General features: G+C 36.5%; 2 protein-coding genes across 3 annotated transcripts in view; both read left to right on the top strand.

Moving 5' to 3' along the window:
* The window catches only part of si:ch211-113g11.6 (uncharacterized protein LOC559008 homolog), a 52953-nt gene extending 41269 nt beyond the window's left edge, over nt 1-11684 (top strand). For both annotated transcript variants that reach the window (XM_024258308.2, XM_024258307.2), the window contains exons 11-14: nt 2920-3035; nt 3653-3825; nt 4235-4290; nt 6451-11684. In XM_024258308.2, the coding sequence (XP_024114076.1) occupies nt 2920-3035; nt 3653-3825; nt 4235-4290; nt 6451-6797 (692 nt within the window). In that variant the 3' untranslated portion in view covers nt 6798-11684. The remainder of the gene's footprint in view (nt 1-2919; nt 3036-3652; nt 3826-4234; nt 4291-6450) is intronic.
* A 1997-nt stretch (nt 11685-13681) lies between these two features.
* The window catches only part of tlr18 (toll-like receptor 18), a 22077-nt gene continuing 21121 nt past the window's right edge, over nt 13682-14637 (top strand). Inside the window, exon 1 of the mRNA XM_024258306.2 lies at nt 13682-13776. The gene's annotated coding sequence lies outside the window, so the exon portion shown is untranslated. The remainder of the gene's footprint in view (nt 13777-14637) is intronic.

Raw genomic sequence — 14637 nt, 5'->3', positions numbered from 1 at the left:
TATTATTGATTCATAAAAATTTTAATTGATTTAGCACATAAAGCTAAAGTTCGCTAGCTTGATGCTAACGTTTAATGGAATTTCCCATAGGACAGCTAATGCTAACACTCGGTCGACCAAAACATACATTGCTGACTAAATGAACATCTTTATAAATTTTCTCTTTTAAGGAAATATTTTTTAAAGTAAACATTTGTGATCTAAAACACTGAGTTTTGATCATACCGTCTTCTTCTTCTGGAAATAAAAGGTGTAACGCTATAGCGTGATCACCACCTAGTGGCCAAACTGAAACGTCCTCCAGGAGAGGCAGAACAATGTTTACAATGTTAATGATCTGAACATTTTGGTTAGAATTCATTCTTTTTAGAAACCATGTAAGGCTGTATGATATTAACAATCTCATTATTTCACTAACAAATTTTACAGTATGTGAACTGTATACGATTAATATAAATATACTTAAATCACAGTTTAATAATGTATTTCTAAAAAAAATGTGTCTAAATGTGTAAACTCAAAATTAAATTAAAACTGAAAAATCAAAAGAATAAAAAAAAAAAAATGTAAAAATGTTATCGATCAAGCCTCTTACGAAATAAATCGAATCGTTTCCGGAAATTCTAATCTAGTTTTTAGACATCCACCCTCCCCTGTTCCGTAGTCAGCCCACTACATTGATCTGACTCCTCCGGTTTGTCACCGCTGCGCTTTGCGTCTGGTGTGAACCACATCATAGGTTAACAAGGACGCCAAACGGAAGCAGCTTCCATTCTGCGGCGCTTCTGCGTGCGGTGTGAACCATCCGATAGATATGAAACAATCTAAGGATGAACAAAGTGACAGCAAGAAGCTGCGTGTCTAATTATAACTACAAAAGTCTTTCATGAATGTGAACTGCAGGAATAAAAAATCTAAAACTGTCACTCAAATCACTTTTTTCACAGACTTAAAGGCTTGATGTAAAAACACAAGGAATGTTCGGACGTCTTCTGCGGGGGGGCTTGGATTGTGATAAGTTATTGTTTGGACAGGAAGGAGTGGTTGCTTGGAGCCAACAAAAGCATCATTGTTCGGGAGAACAAATATTAAGCTTTGACACCAAAAACCGTCTCAGAAAAATGTGGAGAAGAGCAGAAAACTGCAGGCAGGCAGTCAATGAGAGTGACACTACATTCGGCTGTCTGGCAGCGTTGAGAGAAACAAAGCGATGACTCGGAGCCAGAATAATGACTCATCAGCTTTCAAACAGAGGTTGCATGCACTCCTGACTCACTGGGTTCAGCTGAATCACGCTCACAAATCCAGCAGGTTTTTGTGGGGTGGTGTATCTGCTAGTTCACCTTCATTTCTTAGAAAAAAAAAAATAAAACCTCATTTGTTTTGGATGTAATTAACAGATGGAGGCAGCCTGCTGTTCCATCCTCTGGTGGGCAGAAATGAAAATGAATATTTAAGCGGAAAACAAGCTCAAAATAGAGAGAATTGTTATTTTAAGGTTGAAAGACACTCAGGAATGTATCTAATTAAAACCGCTGTGCTTTTTTTTTTCTCACAGGCTATTTATCAAAGAGGCAGCAGGAAACTAAACAGCAGACAAAACCTCTTCTTGTCATGCTGTTATTGTTGCAAAGTCAGTTTTTAGACTCAACCATTAAAACAAAATCTTAGTTTATGTGAGAACTTACAGTTCTAATTGTTTATCATTAAAAAAAATGATATTAAATCTGTTCGTATAGACTGGGTTAAGCCCAACATTACTTCAATACGATGCAGATCCTAAAAATCAGAGAGGAAAAAGGGACAAAAAGGTTGTAAACTTAATTGACATTTTAAAGAGAATTCCAGGCTGGGTCTAAAATATTCAAACATGTCACCACGTTTTTGTTTCTTTAGTTTTTTGTTAGTTACATAAAACAAAAATTCATGTGATTTTTATCTCTTTCCACACTGACAACCAGGAATCACGGCGAGGCCTCCTTCCAGTATTTTGTTTTATTTTTTATGGAATAATTGACTTGATGATTTTAGTTATCTACTTCTGTGGAGATTTTTAAATGTAAATCAAAAACATCTTTTTAATTAAGCTTTTACATAACTTGTTTAATCAACTTATTTATTGGCTTTTAGGTAATTTATGGTTCATCATTTGTACATCTTTACCTTGTCCTTAAATTTTAGCCAGTGTCCTTTTTATGTCTTTTTTGTTGTTGTTGCTTTAATCTAATGTGTCTATAACACTGTTATAACTCATATATTGTAAATATTTAAAATTAACATTATATAAATGAAAGGCATAATGGCCACAAAAAAAAAAAAGTATTTTTCTAAACAATGAATTGGGACTCTCGTTGGGTTTTGGTCTGTAAGAAATGGATCCAAATGGCTCTTTTAGCATTAAAGGTTGCAGATTTTAATTTTTGGTGAAAATAAATAACTAAAACAACCTGCTTATTTTTAAATCCATGCATCAGAGCAAAGAAAAAATGATAGTAAAATTAATGATTGCATTAAAGGTGGGAAAACAAGCTGTCCAAAAGAAAAATAGCAATATTTATTATATTATTGTGTGATCAGATCTTTTCAATACAACTGCTAAGTAAACAGTCATATACTTGTACACATGTGTACTTACATAGTACATCCCTTTCTTGATTAAGTGCTTTGCAGTTATGGAAACAATGCAAAACTATAAAACAAAGTAACTGTTTTTTTGTTTTTTTGTCAATGTATATTTAATATTTCTGTAATGAGTTTGATAAATCTGGTCTTTTTATCTTGAATTGTCCACAATTTATGCTTAAAATCAATCAGTTGCGATCCCATTCACTTATTCACACATACAATCACACACTAAATGTGTTCTTGTCTCTTATGGCTCTCATTTATATGATCTTTTCTCTTTTTTTTTAATCACAGAACAGGGCAACGTTCTCAAAGCGATTCACACCAACCAAGAGGTTTTCATCATCTCTCAGTACTCGCTGTTTCGCAACAAGGGGCCTGTTCTCAACATGGCCATTGACTCCCAAAAGGTATGACTAACATTGCTGCAATCTGCAGTAACGGGGCGACTTCATTTATTTATGTATTTATTTCACATTTAAGTGCTTACTTTAGTATAAGGAGCTGCATAGAAAAATGTTTGACAAAATGGTCACTTATATAAACCCTCATGAAAAGTCATAAATTAAATTTAAGATAAAAATGGTCCTTAGAATGAACAGACTAAATTGGATTAATATTGTATCCAAACAGTCTTTAGTTATTAATAAAAAAATACATTGTAATTAACTCTGTAATCCTTGGTCTTGAACAGCTATAAGAACTTTAGCTTCATTTATAAATGACTGAACATTTTCAGAGAAACTCATCTAAGTATTAAACGTTTGATATTCATGTCACATAGCAGACAGTGTAACAAATATGCAATCCTCAACCCAAGGGAAACTGCTGAAAAGTAGTGAATAATAAATGTTTTAAAAAATAACAGTTAAAAAAGTAATGACAAGAAAAAAAAACACTTAAAAAACTTACCTAGAAATGTGCATTAAAGCAAAAGAAATAAAGAATACTAAAAAGATTTTTGCATAAAAAAATGTAAGCTGTTGAAATCTATTTTTTATCATGAATGCATCATTTGCTTCTTCAGGGACACTTGTATGTTGGCACAGCCATGGAGATTCAGCGGTTGCCACTGGCTGACTGCGGTCGCTATGGTGACACATGCAGGGATTGCATCCTTTCCCGGGATCCGTACTGTGGCTGGGACAAAGCCAGGAGAAAGTGTGTCACCGTTCCGCCCGGATACAACATGACGTATGGGTAAGCCTAGAAATGACGTCACCTCTGCACAGCTAATGGCTGCTCTCACATGAACAAAGAAGGGGAGAGGCGGGGCTGAAACCACACAAAATACTGCATTGATATGCAACTTTAATTTTTGAATGAACAATTAATGTATTAAATAAAAATTATTAACACAGATGTTTATATTTTTCTAGTTTCATGTCTCACTTCTATGAGAACAACACAAAATCTTATTTCCTTTTTGAACTAAACTAACAGAACGCCTCGTAGAATAGAATAGAATAGAATAGAATAGAATAGAATAGAAAATACTTTATTAATCCCTTTGGAGGTCCTCAGGGAAATTCGTCTCAGATCCAGCAGCTCACTTTCCAGTTCTAAAATGATTTCCCTCTGCTCATTGTGCCTCTCCTATTCTCTGCAGAACACTCCTACAGAATCTGGACCAATCAAACTCCTCCGTTTGTGGGGAAGCTGCGGGTAAGCCTTTATCTTCCCCCTCCCACACTACATATCTTAATTAAAATGACCAAAAGGGGAATATTTCTGTACAGCTGCATTAAAAAGATGGCTATCATATAATTGAGCCAAGCTCATAAATCTAAAGGGAAATATTTATTTATAGAATAAATAAAGTAGAGTTTGTACATTATTCAAAATTTAGACATGTTAACTCTCAAGACTTGGGCAACTATGGACCCTCTATGGACAAGAGACATGACCTCCAAAGACATGAGACTTGACAAACCTTAAAGTCTCACTCTGATCATATGTTGAGTGTGTCTTTTAATTAAGATTATGACATTCAAACATTTTCACCTCACAAGGGTGTTTAAACTTGACAGATGAGCTGGATCGGATGCTTAAAGGGTAAAAGAAAGAAACAACATGGACAAAAACACACTTTTTTATTTAAAAACTGTGGTTTTTGTTCCCATTTTAGTGCCACTTGCACCAATTGGTAAAACACAAACTTAGAATGGAATGATTGAAAAAATGTCTGACTCAAAAAACACACATGATTGTAAGAAATACGACAAATCTTCCAACACAACATGAATGCAAAATCCCTTTTCTGCATATGGCCCCCAGACCGTAGTTTGCCCACCCTGAATAGATTCTATTTGTTTACTATAGATACATCAGAATGCGTCCTTTTCCCAATTTGTTGTGGTGCAGGACTGATGCGGTAAAAGTATGTTACTGCCCCTCTACTCAGTTCCTACAAATTGTGGTGCAGCCAATTAGATTTTTTTACTGATTACCCATGAGACCCACTCTGTCCTATCCGCCTGGTGTATGGTATATACATTTCATCAGCGCTGCATTGTTTTAGTTTTAAAAACCTCAAAGCTGACAGTCTTTCCTACCATTCCGACTTGGGCGAGACTGAAATGTGTCCAGACTCCTCAAATCTCTGATTGACCGGAGAATAACTCCACTGAGACGTCTGTTGTTTAGTCTGAAGAAAAGCAACTGTGAATTATTTTTTTTTCTTCTAAACAGAAAGAGACTTGAGCTGCCTGCAGGCTTCTTCTGTTCTTTGTCCTCAGTGGCTTCAAAATAAATACAGACACAGGCAGCAGGTCCTGTGCACATTTTATCAGTTTGACTTTACTGAAACCTGAATAAAACAGTCGTCTCATTGTCTCCATTGTTGAGATGAAGCTCATTGAAAAACAAAATGGAGATTTCACAGTCAGGAAAGTATCTGCAGAGTTTTGAGACTAGGATATTAACCCTTTTACACCGGAGTTTGAGCCATTCGTTCGACTACCGTAACTCCTTGAACTAATATGCAACACTTTACAGCAGTGAAGTGCCTACACAATCGACGTAAATGGAAGAATCGACACTTTGCGTTAATAATGTATTGGATATTAGGAGAAAGAAAATAAGAAAAGCAACATGTTCGAAGAGTTCCAGTATGTCAAAGCTCATGTGTTATCTAGGTGTCGTCTGCGATACCTCCACTGTTAAAGGGTTAAACCATTGACATATATATATATACAGAGATGGACAAGGCTGTGACTTCACCAATGGAAAATGCTTTACCTCAGTCAGTTCAGTCGCCATTTTTCCACCGTATGGACTTTGTCATATTGGGACCAGACAACTTTAGTCAGCAGTGATTGGTCCGAGTCGGTCTGAGTCATCATCTCTACGGCAACCACTCTCACTAATCAGGAGTGAGTTTGTTGGGAAGCCACACCCCTTCCATTGAAAAGACGCTCAGGGAGAATCTAGTTGGGGGCCAGCAGGCACCACGTAGTCTTATTGAGGCATCTGATTGGCCAGTTTAGAACTTGAATAACTTGTTTTAAAGAAAATATAATGAAAAAAAAATGGTTTAGCAAGAAAAGAAACACCAGAGCAAGAATGGTTACTCTGACAAACGGAATGATAGAGTTTTTTCAGCAGAAGTCTAATAGATTTTGGCCTTCTGGCACCATGGGTACTTCGTATTTGGAATGTGGCGGGGGGATTCTGTCCAGTTAAGCTGAAATATAGGGGGTCATGGTGTCTCAGAGCATGCACAACAAAACTGTTCAATGGACAAATGGCATTTTCCAAAACAGTTTTTGATGTGAATTCTACCTCATATCACTAACACACAACTTTCTTTTGCCCCGTGTGCAGCCCTGAAGCAGCGCCGAACTTCACCCAAGGAGGTGGTGATCCAGTCCAACACCTCCGTGTTCCTCCCCTGCCCCGTGCGCTCCTTCCATGCCTTCTATCGGTGGGAGAAAGACAACTGCATCAAGAACTACCCTTGCCTTTTCTCAGGAGACTTCTGCGTCCTGGGCCCGCTGGTGGACACCCCCCTGAAGGAAGGTGTCTTCCGCTGCATGGCCACAGAAGATGGCTTCAAGGTGGAGGTCATCTCCTTTCGACTGGTGAACGACGGCAGACTTCTGTCGGCCTCCCTTGCCTCCACCCTCGGGCTTTCTCTGCTGCTCGCCGTAGCTACCTTATGGCTCCATTAACCAACAGCTAACACTTAAGCTAACTCCTCATTCATTGACGGCTCCTTCTGACTGGAGCCACCGTGTGGAGGTCAGGTTCGCATAGCATTGACGTACATGGTTGGGTTTTACAGGGACATTTCACCTTTTCTATTTGGGTTTTTAGAAAAAGTCATCCGATCGACGGAGTAAAAAAAAATCTATATTTTTAGCTGCAGCCACAGCTGTCTTAATTAGATCTAAACTGTAATAATCCATTTACATTTAAAACATAACTTGGAGGTATTGTTTGTGAATTGTCGTCTTTAAGTTCTGACTAGATTCAACCATAATTAGGTGCTTTGCGAACCCTTCCTCTCAAAAAAAAAAAAATTAAAAAAAACATATCTGATACCTTGGGCTACAAAACAATACCAGGCCAATTCTTTTTAATACTACTTCTTTCTAAATTGTGCTTCTTTGTGAATACGTATATCCTTGGTAATGCGCTTCATTTATCCGTAACATCTCATTGTTATAGCTCAGTAACTTAGAGAAAATGTCTGGTATTGAGATTTACAAAGCCTTAACACTCCTGGAACATAAACTCCTAAGCACAATTTTGCAGTTGAAGCAGATTACTGCTGACTCGGCTGGACTTGGAGCTGTGATGAATGCAGCTGAGTCCAGCACCATGGCTGGGAGGAAGTGTCAGCTAATTGACAGGAAGTCGGCTGATGAAAAAGAGCGCATTCTTGAACATCACTGTGTCCCATCACCTCTTCTTCAAGAATAAGCATTTTTATTTAATTTTTTTTTTTAGCAGATGGCATTGAGGATATGTGCTGCTGCACTTTGTTTTCAGTTCCTCTCTTGACATGCCATGCAAAGCATGTGTGAGACCCTCTGAGAATCTTACGGGGAGTCCAGAATCTCTTTTTTGTGAGGTGGCATGCTACGAGGGAAACTAATCTTTGAGCCAGAAGTTCCAAACGAGGTGCTGTGCTCTTGCAGTTTTGATGAAAGAATAATCACAGTACCATCAGGCTAAACAGAACCACATAGCAGAGTCGCATTTTGTAGTTTTCCTGGCGAAGAAATGTATAATTAGATAGCTGGAGTATGTCGTGGATGTCGTTGCTCTGCAGGTGCGGACTTCTGTCGCCGCGTCTGCATTTGTGATCATTTGTCTTGATGGGTTTTAACATTGATTTGCCATAGTTTGAATGTATTGTGTATTGTTGCCTGTTTTGACTTCCCTGGGCTACATCAGCATGAACAGACAGCTGCTGCATTTTTCTACTCCTTTATTTGTTCTATAATGCAAAAAAAAAAAAAACAAAGAGAGAAAACGCTTGATAAATTCAAACGGGAAGCTTCATCATATTTGAATTTATCCATTTAGAGGGCTTGAAACAGAGAGGAAAGGTCTCACGTTGATGCCTGGTACCCAGCTGCGTCCACATGCAGCGCTGGGATCGCTTGATTTGAAACTGAATGTCACGCAACTAACATACCATTAGCATAATCCTTTAATTTGATCAGAGATGTGATACACCTGGAGAAAAAATAAAAATAAAAAGTGAGACTATAAGGACGACAGAAGGAAGGGATTTTAAGTGAAGGGAGAATCAAGAATGCAGAGCAGCAAACAAAGCAGAACTGTAAGGATGAATTAGACGATGGATTAGCGTTTTTCTCTAGAGCTTTGAGAATTATCATGTCCTAATGGTACATAAATCTGTCTGAGATGAGCTTTCCACAGTGGCAGACTCGTCATTAATGGCTAATTAGATGACGGGACTGGTTTGCGTTGTATTGTATTTAAGAATTTCATTCACACGGTGAGGAATACGGGTGCGAGCTCCCGCAGGAGACATCGACACTTTGCCTTTTTATCTAACCGCTTGGTTCATTTTCTTGTTTTCTGGGCTATTTGCTGCACCACAGAAACAGCTTTTTTTGGAGCTTTAACTCTCCAATACTCTTTATCTCGTTAAGATGTCCCAGTCTCCATCACATATTTTGTGCTGAATGCATCTTATGTTATACGAACATGCCGTTTCAGCAGATTTACAGGAGATCCGTTACTCTTTCTCCATTCAAATTCTGTGATTACAGGGAATAGTGAACGCGGAGATCTTTGGTATTTAGCTGAACCTCTTGGGTTTTGCTCCTTTAACAAATTCACACAAAACTAGAATAAAAATGAACATCTGTGTTGACTTTGTTGCTTAACAGTCTTAGTGCAGATAACCGTTTCTATTAGTGTAGGATGTTGGTGTGTAAAAAAACTGCTTTTATGAAGAATATCCTTGCAGACATACTTACCAGACATTGTTACTTTAAATTGTCTGAATGTTGTTGTTTTTCATTTATAATTATTGATTTCTACCAAAGAATTTACTTTGGAAGGAAAATATATAATGTCATTTGCGAAAAGTATTATTTTAATGTGTTAAAACTACTTTAAAAATGACAGATCTTCACTCAAAAATATCTTGTTCCCAGACAGGACGTTCCTAATATTGTAGTTCCTCAAAAGACCACTAGAGGGTGGTTTCAAAGGGGATCTACTTTCCTTTGTTTTGTTAAGAAGTTAGAGTTAATTTAAATTATTATTATTTACCATCTGGTATCAATAATGTTTTAGATTTATGATTTTATTAACCCTTTAACATCTGAGGCGTCGCCGGTGACGCTTAAACACAAAATCTTCAACACACTGTAACGGTTCAACTGTTAACACGATCAACGTAATTCCAGCAGATTTTGATCGTGCTAACATTTAAGAAATTACAGTAAATCCAAGAAAAAAAAACACTTTAGTTCCAATGTTAAAGGGTTAAAAACAAAAGCAAGAATTGAGTTTTTGTTTGCTTTATAGCTATTTTGATTTCATCAGACCTCAAATTTGTGAGTTGATTTGTTGCTACATTATGATTTTCAAGATTATTGCAGATTCTCGCAAGCCTTTATGACATGAAAAAACAGAAATATTAGTCTTTGGTCTTGCATTGTGGGGAGTACTTCAGTATAACAAAATACGATGCAACTTTTTAGCTCAAATAAAAATAAACAAAGATCATTTTTATTTATTTTTTGATCATTAAAAAACTAATTTTGTTTTTTCTTTAGGTCATTTTTGTCTTAATCCGGTCTATAAAACTGTTTTCCAGCTCAGTTTAATTACGTTTCATGTGACTAATGAAGATTGAAATGTAAAGTGATGCAAATTCGCTTAACAAAAAACAGATATAGAAGTTCAGAACAGAAATATTGAGCATTAAGATTAAATATTCAAGGGATTTAAATCTTCCTTTGAGCTTTTTTTTCTTAAAAAATCTCACATTGACAGTCACACAAAAGTGATTTAAAAAAAAAATGTAAAAATGGCAGAAATCGGATTTTAATTGGCTTGATTATCCTGTGAAGCAGCCTTAAAGCAATGTTGCAAAACTTTGTTTCTATCCAGTCACATTTTTTAAATGTTTATTTTGTAAAGTTATCTACTATAGCTATGTAATAACTCCTAACTGCATCGCTTCAGTAGATGTATTTTCGGGACACAAACACACAATTTTTGTAACTTTTTTCTGCAGAAGTCTGGACACAATGAACCAGACACTTAGTGTAAAAGCAGTGGAGGTGACTTATTTTAGGTAGTACGTGTTGGGAACCCCAGACATGAGGTGCTGCTCTAAAGATAGTAAAAAAACAGTTTTATCAATGTTATTCATTTGCATAGAAAGGTTAATGCAGAAAAAGAAGCTTTTCAATATATAGGAGGTGTTGTTTCCATTAACTAAACGAAAAAAAAAAACTATAATGTGTGGACGTCAAACCTTAGCTGGAGGAAACTCCAAATGTATCAAGTTTGTTGTGTTCAGAATATTCTAGAAGGGCTTAAGGTTGTGCTGCAAACATGCACAAGTCAGTTTGTCTGAACTATAAATCCCAACTTTTCCACAAAGGATCTCTGTAAAGAAACTAATTGTTATTTTAGATTAAGGTGTCACATTTAATGAAAAAAAAATTCTATATATGTAATATATAAGTACAAATTCTGATTTATAAATGATCAAAAGACTGTATAATCCATGGTATCGTAGCAGGTGATGTGTTGGCTCCATCATAAAAAATACATCATTTTGACTCAGTAAATTAAGTTTTCATCAGAACTGCTATATCTGAGCCACACAGGAGGAAATTACCAATTTACTAACTTACAATCACAATACAAAAATGTTATTGCTTTTATTTTAATTCAAAATCCCAACATAATGATGCAGTTGAGCAATAAGGATAAACATGACTACAAGCTTTAGGGTGAAAACCAGAGAAAACCAGGTGTCCTTCTATTTGTTCACGTTCTCCCCTGCAGCACTTCTAACACAAACACATGGAAGTTCAGATTAGAATGAACTGATCTCTGCCTGCCGTCGAAGAAAAAAAAAACGCCTCTCTGTCCAAGTCCTTGATTTGATCTGAATATTCCCATAGCATCTAAGTCCAAATGTACTTATCACACTCACACATCTGCCATGGTCACCCCGTCCAGTAAAGACTAATCTCCTTCAAATGTTTCCCTTTTGGAAGACGCTATCTGCTGTTCGAGTCACAGTTGTGAGGCGGGTTGCTGTGTTGTTTTGTTGTTGGGTTTTGAGTGTCTGTACATGGTGTGTGCCCACGATTCTGTCTTGATATATATTTACTTTTATTAGTAACATGCCAAACTCTAATCTATGAGAAAAGAAAAAAAGATATTTATACTGTATTGTTGCCATATCACTCTAATACCAACTCATGACATGTATTTTTAAATAACAGATATCTAGAGTGCATTAGATATTCATGTAACAAATTCATACGACATGTGTTTCCCTGACATGTGACAGTGAAAATTAATAAAATATGAGTATTAAGAAATGTTTGCTTTGTCTTTCCTAGCAAAAGTCTCTTTTGGATGAACATAAATCATTTGAATGTGACGCATCTTTACTTGTATTTTTGTTAAAACTTTGGTCAAAAAATTAATTTATTTTTGATGAAAAAGGTCGTTTTCACTTTATTTTTGATAAATCTGACCTGCACAATGTTTTATTGAGATAGAATTTGCTTCGTTTCTTGACTCCTATAATAAATAGGTTGTAGCGCCATCTGCTGGACAACACTAAGTTCTCTAAAGCAAAGCTTTTGCAGCCTCTTCTGAAAGTCAAATTTACCAAAAAGGTTAAAAAATGTTTTTTTTTAACTTCCTTGTTCGTCAGTCATCAAGAATGATCCCAAAATGGATTAGCAAAGAGGATTTTACTTTATCAGTAAGATGTTTGACTTAAACAAAACAATTAAATAAATAAATGTCAGTGATTTTATTGAAACATTTAATTCCCCTGAAGCAGAGGAGCAGTGAGGACCGGATTCTTGGATCTTTTCCATCATATCTTGCTTAGACATGTTCTAACTTGCTGGATACACCTGAAGCAGGAGATCAACCATGAGTGGGACAAAGATATCTGGAATCATGCGGACACAACGGCCCCTCGAGGCCTGGAAATGTCATCGCTGCTCTCAAGGAATGAGCTGTAATCCATCTTATTGTGGTGAACAGCTGTTCTGTGAGGTAAAAGGAGATGAATAGATGCATGCTGATTTAGTCTGTCGGGGAAAAGAAGTTTCAACTTACTAAATATTCAACAACAAGATTTTAAAGCATCTTTTTAAAAATAATGAAGTATTTAAAAGCTTCGGTTGAGCAGCACATTTCCACTTTCAAGCTAGATGAAAAATGGGAATTTTGACTTGAATAACTTTTATTTGTGCATCACAAACCACAATAAAACGCTAACTAATTTGTGTAAATATTAACCCTTGAATGTCTTACCAAACTGTGGAATTTTTAAGAACCGCTTTAATGAAATTTGGGCTTTTAGTGTTTTTAACATGTTTTTGAGGCATATTACTGATGATGGAGGACATATAAAAAGAAAATGAAGCTTTATTCAAATTTAATCTCTATTCAAATCATTGTGAATCAGGAAAAAGCTTGTAGCTGTGACATAAAAGCTACTACGGCAAGCCATTGACTGTATATGAGAATTGGACTGAGGGATCTCTCCCTCCTTACGTTCCAAACAGGAAGTACCTGCTGGCTCCAAGAAGTCAAAATCCCATAGACTTCTAGAGAGAAAAAAAACCTCTTCCTCTTGTTTTTAGATTCACAGTGATATGAACAAAGAAATAGTCAGAAATGCAATTTTAATGTTTATATAAGTCCACCATCATCAGAAAAACTTGATTTTTATTGGAGTGGATCTTAAAAAAAAAAGAGGAAACTACAAACTTATCCTGTCAATTAGATTTTTAAACTATTTTTTTAGTCCTAAATATATTTTTCCAGTTTAAATGATCTCAGCATCTGAAATAAAGAATATTTTTGTCATTTCCAAACTTCTGTTGACAAATAATTAAGTTCCCCGTTTGAATTCCTGAGAAAACAATGAAGCTTTTGTCAGTTCAGATTTTTCCCCGAAAAACTCACTCACGTTTTCTTTATCTACCTGTTGCTTAACCTTGCAACAGTTCCCGTAAGCAGAGCCAATTCTGCATGCATGCCTTTTTTTTCTCCTGTATCCTGACCAACATTCCTCGTATGACTTCACGCTTGCTTGCAATCTGACTTCTTCACAGGAATTTGTATTGCTCTCTGGGTTAATTATTACTTCAAAACAAGTGTCAACGGAAGTGTTACTCACTAAAGCAGCGGAAGATTGTTTTATAATTATATTTTTTTCCTTTAGGAAAGTAAAAAAACAAAACTGCTTCGAAGCACTCTCAGAAACACCCACACTGGCGGAGGAGGGACAAGGAGGAGGAGGGGGGGCAAAGTGAAATACCGGCCACAGGCTGCCCCATCCAGCATTGACTCATTTCCTACTCACAGCAGAAGACGGCGGCACAGGTCGTTTTTAGAGCTCAGTTGTGAACAGCTGACAAACACAGGTCTGGATGCTCGTCTGAGGTGAGTCGTTTTTCTCAGAGTTTTATTGTTTCAAGACTGAAAAGCAATCAAATCCTTTTTTTCTAATCATCTGTGAAAAAAATAGTTCAGAAGGGTTTTAGAAAAGCAAGATTCAAGCTATTTTTTAAAGTTGCTCCATCTAAGTTACTGTGAAAGTAAATCAACATAAAGAAGGTGGGTGTGGCTCAAGCCAGGATTGCTCAGCAAAACAAAGTCAGAGTGCAACAGCCCCTACTTTATTACAACCATTCACTTTTTAACCCTCATCTATGCTGGCAGATCTCCATGTCTGAAACATTCAGCAGAGTTCACTGAGGAGCTCGTGTTTGCCTCTTTTCTCCTCTCACACGACTTGGTTAAAGAGGAACTAAACATCTGAATAATGAATAGTAAACATGTGTGGCACTTTCACTACAATCACAGCAACAAGTGCTGCCCCGTGTGCTTGAACAGCAGTGTAGCCACCTCTATAAAAGCAGAAATTTAACCGTTGTGCTGCATAGTGATGAACAGTTTGGTGATTGTTAACGCAGCCCAAATGAGGAAACACGCTAAGAATAGTGGGAACTGTTGCTGCACATCTCTGTGGAGAGGTAATCACAACCAGCTACACAAAAACCAACAAAGTGGTTCCTGATAATCCAATAATAATTACAAAATAATATTAATATCATTTTATTAATGCTTCTTTAATATTTTTAAAGCCAGCATAATTCTAGATGGCAAAATATTCTTTCTTCTTTATCTTTGATCCATCTTTTCTTGGAGACATGGTAGAATAGAATAGAATAGAATTCAACTTTATTGTCATTGCACATGTCACAGGTACACAGCAACGAAATGCAGTTTGCATCCATCCAG

Source organism: Oryzias melastigma, linkage group LG16 (assembly GCF_002922805.2).
Source record: "Oryzias melastigma strain HK-1 linkage group LG16, ASM292280v2, whole genome shotgun sequence".
NCBI classification, from domain to species: Eukaryota; Metazoa; Chordata; class Actinopteri; order Beloniformes; family Adrianichthyidae; genus Oryzias; species Oryzias melastigma.
The sequence above is the reverse complement of the archived record's forward strand: the minus strand, read 5'-3'. Positions and strand labels throughout refer to the sequence as shown.